This window comes from Mixophyes fleayi, chromosome 10 (assembly GCF_038048845.1).
Source record: "Mixophyes fleayi isolate aMixFle1 chromosome 10, aMixFle1.hap1, whole genome shotgun sequence".
Lineage (NCBI taxonomy): Eukaryota > Metazoa > Chordata > Amphibia > Anura > Limnodynastidae > Mixophyes > Mixophyes fleayi.
In genome coordinates, this window is record NC_134411.1 from 54148414 (window position 1) to 54162214 (window position 13801).

The 13801-nt window shown below is 37.7% G+C and overlaps 1 protein-coding gene across 16 annotated transcripts in view; it reads left to right on the forward strand.

Moving 5' to 3' along the window:
* NRXN2 (neurexin 2) overlaps window positions 1-13801 on the forward strand; it is a 725960-nt gene that overhangs the window by 179744 nt on the left and 532415 nt on the right. For all 16 annotated transcript variants that reach the window (XM_075188775.1, XM_075188784.1, XM_075188781.1 and 13 more), the window contains exon 4: window positions 9080-9097. In XM_075188775.1, coding sequence (XP_075044876.1) covers window positions 9080-9097 — 18 coding nt within the window. The remainder of the gene's footprint in view (window positions 1-9079; window positions 9098-13801) is intronic.

Consider the following 13801-nt stretch of genomic DNA (forward strand, 5'->3'; position numbering starts at 1 on the left):
TCTTAGTGAAGCCGGTGATACACAGAGTAGCCTGTCTCTGAAAAAGCTTGCATTGTTGGGTACATGCTGCTGCTATTCCTACTGCTGAAGGCGATTCACCAACCCAGTGGGCTGTCACAGTCATATAATCTTTAGTTTTCCCAGTTCCGCTTGACCACATATCTGTGGTTAAGTGTACAGTGGGTAGTATGGCATTTTGTAGCCCAATAATTACATTTTTTTGAACTTTCTGGTAGAGGTGAGGAATTGCTTTTCTAGTAAAATGATGTTGTGATGGAATTTGGTAAGGGGAGCACAGGACCTCAATTAACTGTCTAAAACCAGCTGCATTAATTGTGGATATTGGACATAGATCTAATACTAGCATAGTCGCCATGGCGTCTGTGATCCGCTTTGCGACTGGATGACAGCTTTCATCCTTGCTTCCTCTTGCAAAGGATTGTTTAACAGTCAGTTGTTGTAAGCTACTAGTAGCCTTCTTCTTGGTCTGCTTCTGGGATGCAGATCCACCCCCAGCAGCAGCGGGCCTAACGGTCAAGAAATCTTCAGATTAATCCTGGTTTTGGGAGGAGTCATCTAGCATTAGCAACTTGGTTACAGGACAAACTCTGATCACTAGTGAGGATATTGATGAGGAAGATGTTGTAGGTTTAGATTGCAGATGCAGGGATCTAGCTGAGAGAAGGGAGCTGATGCTGAATTGCTTGTCGTTATTATTTTATCATAAGTTTCAGATTTTCCCACCAGCTTGCCATGAACTTGCTTCAAATTGCACAACATGGATGACATTCCTAGATGGTTAAGGTCCCTACCTCTACTGACTGTGGCTTTACAAATGCTACAAATGGCTAAACAACTGTTGTCAGGATTTGGGTAAAAATAATTCCACACATAAGAGGTGGATTTTTTGGTCTTATGCCCAGGCATGACAATGGCCTCCTTTTTATCACTGGTAAAAACTTTTTTTACTGGTGCAGAACTTACACAAACAACATCATCATCATCAACATCCTCATCAGCGCTGTCGTCAGTTACCCCCCTCATCCCCTCATCCTGTTGTAAATCCAAAGTGGCGTCCTCAATTTGTGAATCACCGGCTACCCTTGGGCTGCTCATCCACACATTTGCAGAAATGGTGAAAGGAGGTTGCTTTATGAGAACAGTATCAGAAATGTTAGGGTTTAGACATAGCACTCGTGGATAGACTCTCCACAGGGATTTGTGTCATTTCTAAACATACAATTTCTTTTACTGCCTTACTGTTTTTTTCCTGCTCGGCTTTTAGACATAAAAGTTTTTAGGTACCTCTTTTGGACTCAGAATGACAAGATCTTGCATCGTCATGACAGACCTTAGTTGCAGAACTAGCACTCATACAGAAAGGGTGAAGACCTGATTCTTTCGTTGTCACTGAGTGTATAGAATGGCATGCTGGCAATTTTTTTTTTTACATTTCTGTTCCTTAAACTTAAAACCAATATACACTTGCGCATAGGCTTTAGCAAATAATGTAGAGGGACTAGTGTTATCACGACTGGTGCCAGGGGTTGTTTGGGGCTCCTGCTCTTCTGTGGACTGATTAGAGTCCATATCAATGGCAATCAGCAATGTGACTGGAGACTGGAGAGAGACATGAACACTGTCTGCTACCCCTGTTTCTGTGTGAGCAATGGCACTTAGCAATGTGACTGGAGACTGGAAAATGACAAGAACACTGTCTGCTGCAGCTGTTTTCTGTGTGAGCAATGGCACACAGCTATGTCACTGGAGACTGATAAGAACACTGCCACCCCTCATGTATCTGTATGAACTATGACGCTGACCAATTGCACTGGACACTGCCAAGAACTATCCTACCCCTTCTGTGTCTGTCTGTGAAATGGATATCACTCGATCCAATACCTCCTCAATGTTGGTAAACAATGCATTATATACGGCCAAACAGAAGGTGGAAGCGGTTCCGTTTTCATAAGCCCCATTGTAGATATGTATGCAGCTAATGGTACTTTATTAAGTGGTCAATCGATTGCAGCTTAAGAGACCACTGGAAAGTCTGTATCTGAAGAAATTAGGGCGCACTGCACACAGTTCATACGTTCAGGCTGCGACCACTCAGATACAGCTGTGTGATGCTGATAGTTCAAGGGCAAAGGGAGTACGCACCGAGATGATCAACTGTCCTGAATAGCCAGATATCATTGAGACCGAAGCTAGTAATTGGTAGACTGGAAATAGACTCTGTATTCAAGAATGAAGGCTCCAATAGCATAAAGGAGCAGGTACATGAACCTTAAAATACAATGCATTGTCACCAACATTAAGGAGTTATTGGAACGATTGATATCCATTGAATCCTATTAGCATCTGTGAGTAACGGCATATACATTTACTCTTATCCTTGATTCAACACGCTGTTTTCAATCTGGGCCATTAACACTATTATTAGTGGACATATTAATTATAATCTATATACAAGGAGTATTTCTCCTTCAAAGTCTGTTCCACTTTTTCTTATATCAGCTTTACAGGTCATATTTTAAGCTGCTGGTTTTGAATATGTAATGTACAATTTGTCTATTATTTATTTTTTATAATACTTTTATATTAGTTTATTGTATATGAATAAACATTAATATTTAATTGTAAAATGAATGTGACTAATACTGTTATATGCCAAATAAGAGCGCAATCACTATTCTTTTCTTTTAGCTATTTTATCTTAGAGATTCACCATTAACAAGCAGCACCCACCATTAGGTATATCTTCTATTTTAGCGCCTATTGGGGCGCTGTCACTCAGGTGGGTATAGAGTGGGGTCTATTATTTTTACCATACAATATCCCACTTTTAGAGGCAGTTATATTCTCTTTCTCTCTTTTTAAAAATTACCCATTTGTCCTCTGTGCTTTTATAGGACACTGTCTCAGTCCATGAACTTTATTGGTTCTCTAAGTTGATTACATTTAAAAACAAGAATCCATGGTTTTCATACCGGACATAAAGGAACATGCCTCTACTCCACACTTGACATCAGCCACAAAATAAAAATGCTCATCGACCTGCACAGATGAGCCAAAACTTTAGGAGGTGTGCATTGCAAGTGTAATTATAACATTAAAGTCCAACCTTTTACTTCTTTAAACACTTTCAATTAAATATTTAAGTTTGTTTCCTAAAATACATTTTGGTTTCACATTATTTATTGTTCAAATAGACAATGAGATTGGGACTGCCTTTATTACATTTGCCACTTATTTTATTACATTGCTCAGTGAGTCTAGAAATGCACTTCTCCACTGTAGTCTGGCAGTGATTGGGTCTTATCCTACAGTCATGGCCAAAAGATTTGAGAATGACAAAATTATTGGTTTTCACAAAGTTTGCTGCTATAGTGTTTTTATATCTTTTTGTCAGATGTTGCCATGGTATACTAAAGTGAAATTACAAGCATTTGAATAAGTGACAAAGGCTTTCATTGACAATTACATTAAGTTTATGCAAAGAGACAATATTTGCAGTGTTGACCCTTCTTTTTGAAGACCTCTGCAATTCGCCCTGGCATGCTGTCAATCAACTTCTGGGCCACATACTGACTGATGGCTGTCCATTCTTGCCTAATCAATGCTTGGAGTTTGTCAGAATTTGTGGGTTTTTGGTTGTCCACCCGCCTCTTGAGGATTGACCAAAGTTCTCAATGGGAATAAGGTCTGAGGAGATTCCTGACCATGGACCCAAAATTTCAATGTTTTGATCCCCAAGTCACTTAGTTATCACTTTTGCCTTATGGAAAGGTGCTTCATTATGCTGGAAAAGGCATTATTCTTCTTCACCAAACTGTTCTTGGATGGTTGAGAGAAGTTGCTCTTGGAGGATGTTTTGGTACCATTCTTGATTCATGGTTGTGTTCTTAGGCACAATTGTGAGTGAGCCCACTTCCTGGGCTGAGAAGCAACCCCACACATGAATGGTCTTATGATTCTTTACTGTTGGCATGACACAGAACTGATGGTAGAGCTTAACTTTCCTTCTTCGGATAAGCATTTTCCAGATGTCCCAAACAATCTGAAAGGGGATTCTTCAAATAAAATGACTTTATCCCAGTCCTCAGCAGTTCAATCCCTGTACCTTTTGCAGAATATCAGTCTGTCCCTGATGTTTTTCCTTTAGACAAAGTAGCTTCTTTGCTGGCCTTCTTGACACCAGGCCATCCTCCAAAAGTCTTCGCCTCACTGTGCGTGCAGATGCACTCACAGCTGCCTGCTGCTATTCCTGAGCAAGCTCTGCACTGGTGATGCCCTGATCCCGCAGCTGAATCAACTTTAGGAGACGATCCTGGTGCTTGCTGGATGTTCTTGGTCGCCTTGACGTCTTCTTCGCAACTATTGAACCTCTCTCCTTGAAGTTCTTGATGATCCGATAAATGATTGATTTAGGTGCAATCTTACTAGCAGCAATATCCTTGTCTGTAAAGCCCTTTTTGTGCAAAGCAATGATGACTGCACATGTTTCCTCGCAGCTAACCATTGTTAACAGAGGAAGAACAATGATTTCAAGCACCATCCTCCTTTTAAAGCTTCCAGTATGTTATTCTAACTAAATCAGTATGACAGATTGATCTCCAGCCTTGTCCTCTCAACACTCTCACCAGTGTTAACGAGAGAATCACTGACCTGATGTCAGCTGGTCCTTTTGTGTCAGGGCTGAAATGCAGTGAAAATGTTTTTGGAATAAAGTTCATTGTTATGGCAAAGAGGGATTGCAATTGCAATTCATCTGATCACTCTTCATGACATTCTGGGGTATATGCAAATTGCCATCATAAAATGAGGCAGTAGACTTAGTGAAAAATAATATTTGTGTCATTCTCAAAACTTTTGGCTATGACTGTATACCTGTAAATTAAATAAAGTTGTGCCAATATACATTACACTGATGAAAAAAATAAATTTATCAATGTAAAACAGGTAGTGTTAGACAGCATATACTTGTAATTGGTGATATATGCAGCTGAAAATACACGTATTTATGTTTTTCTCTAAATCAAGCCCATAATGAGAGCTTCAGTCTACACTAGACATTGGAATCTCTGTTTCTTTGTGGATGATATCCAAAGAACAATAACAATGTTTTGCCTCTATTCTTCCTTATTTACAAGATTTGTTTTTATTAATATCAATATTATTCAGGTGGTGACATTTCAGCTATTATTGCGATCTTCCTTGAATATCTGTTTATCTTTCCCATATATCACTCTGTTTTCAGCACACTTCCCAGCTACTTTTGGTGGATTAAAAATCATAGGGACTATTTATTGGACTTTATTATATTGCTACCTACCACCTACTGTCCCCTAATGCATGCTCTTAATGTATATGACATGTGAGCCTGAGAAGGTTAATTTACAAACTGGAAACATGCAGCATATTCCCAAGATGTAATTCTAGTATTGTTTTTTACTGCATATGCTTTACTCAACATTTTGCAGGTTATTGGTCCTCTGCTGAAATGCATACATCTGCAAAAATCTTCATCTCAAGCACCTTTCACTTGGCCCACACTTTTCCCCCCTCTTTTCTCCAAAATTACACCCATTCGACAGTAGACCTCTTTGCAAGCAACTGCTATTATATCCCTGCAGATCTCCATCACAAAATTACTTTCAGCTCCATCCCTCTGGTCTATAAACGAAAGACTGATGGCCAACAGACATTGTACAAATTGTGTTGAACTGGTTTCCGCTATCTGAAGCCCTGTATTGCAAACAATATTGGGCAGATGGAGGCTTTATGCTTAGATATTGGGTTTACTGTTTTTTTGATATTTACCCAACATTTCCTAAATTATGCTTTTGAAAATGCATGTATCAACGAGCTCTTTCAAAAATATTTTGAGTTTTTAGCTTACCCTCACTGAATGACCTATTACTGACACACTATACGAAATAGGAACAAGAAACAGCAGAAGATATTTACTTTTAGACATGATTGAGAATATAAGAAAATGCTGCAAAATCACCAATTAATAAAGAAAATATCTATAATATAAATGCTTAGTGGCGTGTGTTATTCTGTCTGTGTGTGTGTGTGTGGAAAAAATAAAACCAAGCTGCAGCGCCACCTGCTGGGTGGAGTTATACACTGACCTACTAAATTCTTAGTGTGTGTGGAAAAAAAAATCAGAAAGGGCTGAAATTTGGTATACTAAGATGTTTTTATTTTGTTAATTTCATTTGTTAATTGTTAAAAGTGTTTATAAAGATTTAAAAAATATATATATATATTTCTTGAACTAATCCCAAACAAATTTTAAGCTGACAGGCGCTCAACAGTGCAGACACACAAATGAATTGGAAATGTATACTTAATTTAAAATAGGATGGCAGCTCCCAACATACGACACCTATCTGCAGATGTCACCTGTTAAACCAAAAGACAAGAAAGGGCGCCACACATAGTGTATTAAATGTGACGCTTAGTGAATTTTCCACATGCGTGTAATTCCCGTACCAGAGATCCAGATAATATCAGCTTCAGTGATTGCTCGTACATTAATACAAATAAAAATCATCCTGCGCTGCAGTGGAAGCAAAACCTGAAACATCCATTGTCCAATAAGATATTAGTGAGAAAGTCTTACATTGGAGGATGAAACGCGTTGGCGATTTGTGTGCTTGCTGTCCAGGACCCGTGTCGTCAGTTTGGACTTACTGGCCAGGATTGCCCCACCTGATGCTTTCAACACACGAGGATTAGGACAGATAAGCTGTTTTTTATTTGTATTAATGTACGAGCAATTTATATTTGGAGCTGCAGTGTAAGGCCTGTGGCTCTTTTTAATAAATATCCCTTTGTATGTAGTCCTGCTTGGCGGTATCACACTATTGTGCTTATTTGTGAGTTCCAGCTACCCTGGAGTTACACTGTTGGGAGTATCTATAACTGGTTCCAGATGTCCATCTTAGACGGTACCTAGAGAAGACCATCATATGCAATCACTGAAGCTGATATTATCTGGATCTCTGGTACGGGAATTACACGCATGTGGAAAATTCACTAAGAGTCACATTTAGTACACTATGTTTGGCGCCCTTTCTTGTCTTTTGATATATTTCTTGAGGGAGAAGTGACAGTTGGGAGTGGTTGGTGGTTGCCGGGGGTGACAGTGGGGAGTGGTTGATGGTTGCCAGGGGTGACAGAGTGAGAGGAGTGTGATACTCAGGACCGCTGAGAGAGATCCCTGTGTCTAGATAGACATCTGGATAGATGTGGCGATGAAAATGAAGGATGAGGTGATGGAGAAGAATGATGAGGTGGTGACATGTGGACAAAACCACGTTAAAAAAGGGCGCTTACGTCGGGAAGTAACGCTCTTCCCCTGAGGAGGCCTGGGCTATGGCCCAAATGCATGACAAGAACCTTTTTAACACCTTAAGTAGCTTGATTTGACTAGAATGCATGAGTATCATGCACGGGTTAACTTGTGTATAATATACTTTCAGTGGTGTGGTGCTGAAATATTACGGCTTCCACAAGCCTGATTGGCTGAAGGAAAAATGATTTTACCTGGATTTCTAGTTTATCTGCATATAGATTCGGTAATCTAGAGCAGTGATATGACTGGCCTTCACACAGACATCACCAGCAAGAAATCTGTGCTACAGATGGCACAAATTTCTATTAAACAAAGATCTCTGGTTATATGGTGTGCTAATGTGCCTTTTATCCATAAGTGTTTCATAACTCCAAAGAGTTGCTTCTACTGTCATTTGATAACTTTATTGTGTAATTGTAAATAAGAAAGACTGTACTGTAGTTACCACAAACGTATTACTCCATAATAGCATATGAGTGTCATAAATACAGCACTATTGATATTTGCAACAATAATCTACTACCAAACAATAAGACATACCAAACACCTTTACATTTTTTTTAAAAAAGGTTACATTTTAACACTATATAAAGCAAAAAACGCATATTCAAGAGTTGTTTTGGTAAATGTATTATCTGAAGGAGATATAATTCATAATAAGTAAAAATTGAACAATTTTAATGAATATATATTTAGGCAAGCATCCAGGATATAGCATTTCAGCGTTTGTCAAAACTCCATCTCTTTAATATTATTGCTGTTTAAGGCCTGGTGGCACCTACCAGTAGTAACTAGTACCTCCCCATAGCTCTCTCCTCAAAGCCTAGGGGGGACTGAATCCGGCCATTCCCTCTGTGCCTCTGGGTCCTGGACAAGCCACATTAGCTGGCTATTTTTATACTACTGATCTGTATACTTCAATAAACTGTGACTTCTGTAAAAACAAAAAAACAAAATGCATTATGTGGATCCCAACGGTTAGCTTCATTATTTGTCCATGCCACTCCCCATCACCTCTTCTTATTGAGTTACTTTTTTAAACCACCTTCCCCTCAATACTTCCCCTAAAACTGCTATTATTATAGTAAATAACCAACTTCACTACATATCTGTGCAACATTTCACTGTCTGTTCTCTTTCATCATCTTGCTTTTTAGCACTCTCTGTTTTCTTCATCTCAATCACTTCCACAATCTCCCCTCCCGCTTTCTGGTCTCTTGTGGATGTCACCAGCAGTGACACTGATTCTCAGCCTGAGGTCTAGTGGTCTATTCATATCCAAAGAGGGGGGCCGCCTCTAGGGGGCTCAGCTGGCTGGATGAACATTAGCCTGGGGCAGTGGTAGTCCAGGGGCAAGGAGGAAGATGAAGGTCACAGTAAGAGACAAAACTGAGATAGCAATGGATTGAGAAAATAGCTAGAGATATAGATTAAAACTACACAAGAGAGAGGAAGCATGTGTACTTCTGTAAAAAGATAGACACAGTGAGAGAGTGGGAAAGTGAATTATAAATACAGTAAATACAGGGATTGGGGCAAAAGCTGGGTAGGAAAGAGATAAGAATAGATTCCTATCTCTCTCTCTCTCTCTCTCTCTCTCTCTCTCTCTTTATATGCCTGTCATCTCCGGTTGTAATTTTATGCTCCATTATCTTCTTCAGTAACTGACACATACTTCTCTTTTTTTCTCTCCCTGTTTTTATGCAGAGGATCGTGTGATTGAAGGTGAGTAGTTGCTTGTTTAAGTAATATTATGTGATACTCCACAGGGATCAGTGAGGCAAAGGGTTCGGTATCACAGAGTACATTTTACATCTTCCCCTCCCCGTCCTTTTCTCAGTTTCTCAATCTCTTCTTCTAACCATTCACTTTCTATTCCAACCACTGTTCTCTCCTTTTCTCTTCTTTTCTACACACACCCTCCCTATTATCTTGCTTTTCCTATCACCTAACTCCTCTGAACATAATAATGAGCAGACATTATGCAAATTATGTTAATTAGACTTTAATGGGAGAGCACATGACTGGAAATCAAGAGAGAATTAGAGGAAAGAGAAGAAATAAGGAGAGATGAGCATGCGATAAAGTGAGTGGTAGGATGGAAGACAGATTGGTACATAAAACACTAAAATTAGCCTAGAGCAAACCAGATAACAAAATAAGTACTATACTATACTATACTAGTGCAAACCGGATAATCAAAAGAGTACTATTCTATACTGTACTATACTATACTATTGCAAACCAGACAACTAAATGAGTACTATATTATATTAAAAATAACAACGGAGGAATAAGTAGTAAAAGTAAATAAGGAAGTGGTAGACAGACAAGAAGATAAATGAGCTCAGGAATGGCTGCTGTTGAAAGGAATGTCAGTTAAAAGTAGGATTGATGTCATAAATGGTTGGAAAACAGAAAAGAAGAGAGTGAAAGCTCTCATGTATTGATGGACAATATATAAGTTAATCATAGCACATCTTTGGGGGAGGAAAATAAGAAAATAAGTTAATATTTAATGGACGTATTAAATAGATTAACTACAGCCAGGTGGGTAAACAGAAATCTTTTATTAGCTGATTATAAATCCTTGCATAAATGCAATGGTTAGAGGATATCTGTCTATACAGTTGCATTCAATCTGGCCATTAATTCCTCGGCAACTAATGATGGAGTAAAGAGGGCCAGGGATTTCAGGCAAAGGTGGAGTCTATAGGTCCTCCAGCTATAATTGAGGTAAATCGCCTATAATACTTAGTCAGTATAAAAACAATCGCTGTAACAAAGCTACTGCAGTCACAGTGGTTGCTGCCATGATTGAGTCTGGGTTCTGGAGAACCATTTAGTGAAGCGTGGAGTTGGAGAGGTGCCAGGACACAGGCTGTATGCACAGCACTACGGTCAACTATCTCTGATTTTGAACAAGTAATTAGTAAGACATATGAACTAAAAAAAGAATTAAACACTATCAAATATTGGTCTTGCTTTGCTTTTGCTTCTTATTGTCATCTCATCTCATCTCAACTATCTTAACTTTGGTAACCTACCATATACGTGATCTTCCTTTTGCTGTGACACTAACTTCCTTTACATTCTTTCTTCAATTTTCTTCTGTTCCACCTCTATACTTTCTCCTACTCTGTATAATTCTCTTTGCTCTACACCCCAATTGGCTCACCAAATCTTTCTTCTTCAAATTTAAAATCTCTTTTACCTCACTCTCTCTCTCTCCTCCCCTGGGGTTTCTCTATTTGCTATCTCCATGCTGTGGCTCATAGATAAGAGTCAAATGCTCTGTGACTTTCATATGCTCTTCCCTGGACAATAAAGATGGTTGTTCATGTCGACACTGGGAGAGATGGCTTTGAGTATTGTGGATATACCTAGATTAATGAATTCTACAATAGCTGTGCATGTCTTCTCTATGAGAGATAGCAATGAATATTACTGAAATAGCTATGCATTTTCTAGTGCAAGACAGCTGTCAATGTTTTCTTTGTAGAGAGTAGTAATGATAATAATATCCAGCTGTGCATCACACACAGATAGATAGCTGCGTGTTCATAGCGTGGCAATTTGTCACTGTAATGCTTGAGATATACTGTGTGACATATCAGAATCTAATCCATATTTTATTAAGAATAAAGCCATGGAATTCCAATAAAGGTATACTCATATTTTTTATGGACAATGTAAAAAATATATTGCTAATGTAGATATAAGCCCCTTATATTTGAACAATGTTTTATTTGTCTGGCTAATGTTAATAAATTTAATCAAGCCTGTTTAAATAGCATCAGAAATTATTAGCATTGGCAGCACGATTTGCACTGGGACTATATGGTACACAGGTAAGTGTTACAGTGAAGACGGACTGTATGGTGCTATTATAATACACAGTTTAGACCCTTTAATGCTATTTTAACCTCACTTGTTTTATGTTTATTTTTTAATTTAGCAGTCAAAAAATAAAATATCCTGCACCCACCCTGCTGCTATTATAAAGTATCTTTCAAATTTTCACGGTGAACTAATTGCTTCAAGTTTTAGACTGGGGCTATTGATGGAAAATATCTAATTTACAATGTGTTTATGTTATCCATTTTGTAAATGAAAGCATCTTAATTACTATTTATTTTGTTTATTTTGCAACTGTAGGCAACATGGTGGCTTAGTGATTAGCACTTCTGCCTTACAGCACTGGGGTCATGAGTGTGATTCCCGACCATGACCTGTGTGGCGTTTGTATGTTCTTCCTGTGTTTGCGTGGGTTTCCTCCCACAATTCAAAAACATACTAGTAGGTTAATTCACAATTCAAAAACATACTAGTAGGTTAATTGGCTGCTATCAAATTAACTCTAGTCTATCTGTGTGTGTGTGTTAGGGAATTTAGACTGTAAGCTCTATTGGGGCAGGGACTGATGTGAGTGCATTCTCTGTACAGCACTGTGGAATTAGTGGTGCTATATAAATACATTTTGGATAATTCTTTACAAGAAATATGATCTGATACTATTGTTCAAGGAATACAATAGGCAGATTAATATCTAGTTGTGAATGACTACAATGCTCATGAGCACAATTGTTTTTACCATCATGAAGAACCTGGTACTTGGGCACCTCCAATGCACTGCTTCCCCTGATGTCTGTGGAATGAGGTAATGCTGTGGGGATAAGTTTAGACTTAGTGGATTTTAGGGTTAGGCTGCAGCTGATTAGCATTAGTCTTATGAGTAGGGATAACCTAGGCTTAGGAAGAAGGTTGTTAGGCTTATGCTATGGATGTGTTAGGGATAGGTTACAAAGGTGAGTTAGGAATTGGAAGAGGATAGAACTAAGGTTTTTGTAGTATAGGTAAGTATATAGTTTTCTAGTTATTTGAGTAAATGCTTGTGGAATGATTACCATGCTGTAATGAGATGCAGTAAACTATAAATTAAATACATAAGCAAGCCACACTCACTTACATACATAAATGTAGCATTCACAGGACTTTGATAAAAACAAGATAGCCTATTATCTGAGGTTTTTGTGGGGCATAGGCTCTCAACATTAGACAGGCTGCACCCATCACCTTATGAACCTTATTAATTTAAATGAAAACTTCTCTTTGAACTAACTCAGAAAGGCTTGATTAATGTTGGCATTAAAGCTTTCATTCTGACTAATCTCAGCAATTATACAGGTTTTTATACATGTTATGCATTGCATATATTGTTTTGTATGCATGAATAATAGCTGCAAACACAATAATGGGGAATAGTCAGGTGTTTAGAAAAAGATGGACTTTTTATGTTCACAGCACACTTCTAGCCATTCTTTTACAACTGACAAGTATTTATTTAACACAAGAGTAAAATGAACAATAAAACAGACTTGTAAATTTTAGAGTGATAATTACATTTTCTTTATTGAAAATGTGAGTTAACAGCTATACAAGCTGAGGAACTAAAATGTTAATGCTATAAATAACTTGCATTAATTCATTGAACACTGTTAAATATGGTAGAGAAATTCAAATTAATTACTTCCTTAAACCCCTTTCTTACTTAACTGTTATAAAAAAACAGTTAAACATAAGGAATAAACATAATAAATAAGGTAATTAATTTAAACTATTGCCATATTTAAGGTTTTATTATACAAAACATGAAGTGATTGTATTAGAATTGTTTTATATATATATATATATATATATATATATATATATATATATTGCACCAATAAATACATACTGTATATTACTTTTTAGTGTATTCAGTTCTATGCCACAATTTGTCTTTACTTTGATTAGTTTGATAAGACATATTATGAATATATGGAAGGAACAGACAGTCCAAAGCAGGGAACCTGTGTCCACTCACTGTGATAGATTTAATACCATTATTCAGTGATTTGTGACTATGGGGAATATTTGTAAGAGGGTGAAAAGCAATGGTTATAGGGCTTCTTACTAAATATCAAGTGATTATTGCCAGTGATACAATTCTTTTGCTTTCACCGGAGATAAGCTACCCTATACAATTGATGGGAATGACAATTTTACAAGCATACAAGCGGTACATCATGAATGTAATAACAGAAGAAAATAAATGAAAAAATGCTTTACAGTGTGAATAAAGCATTTTTCCAACTAACAATACTTTAAAAAGGTATTTGATTTACATTTTTATCTATTTATTTTTCAATTATATTTTTATTTATTTATTTTACTAAGTGGAACTGAAAGCTCAAGTCTGGACATTCACTTCCACTGCGCATGCGGGAAGCAGCTAGCCAAGTCCTGCATGCACATATCCCCTCAGCTTGGACCAGCCGGTAAGTAAAGCCTTACCGCCCTAGGCCAGTATTGCTGAGGCAACTAACCCGGTGATATTTTATTGAGTAATTGAGGTGGTATGTGATTTCAAGTGTCATTATTTCTGCT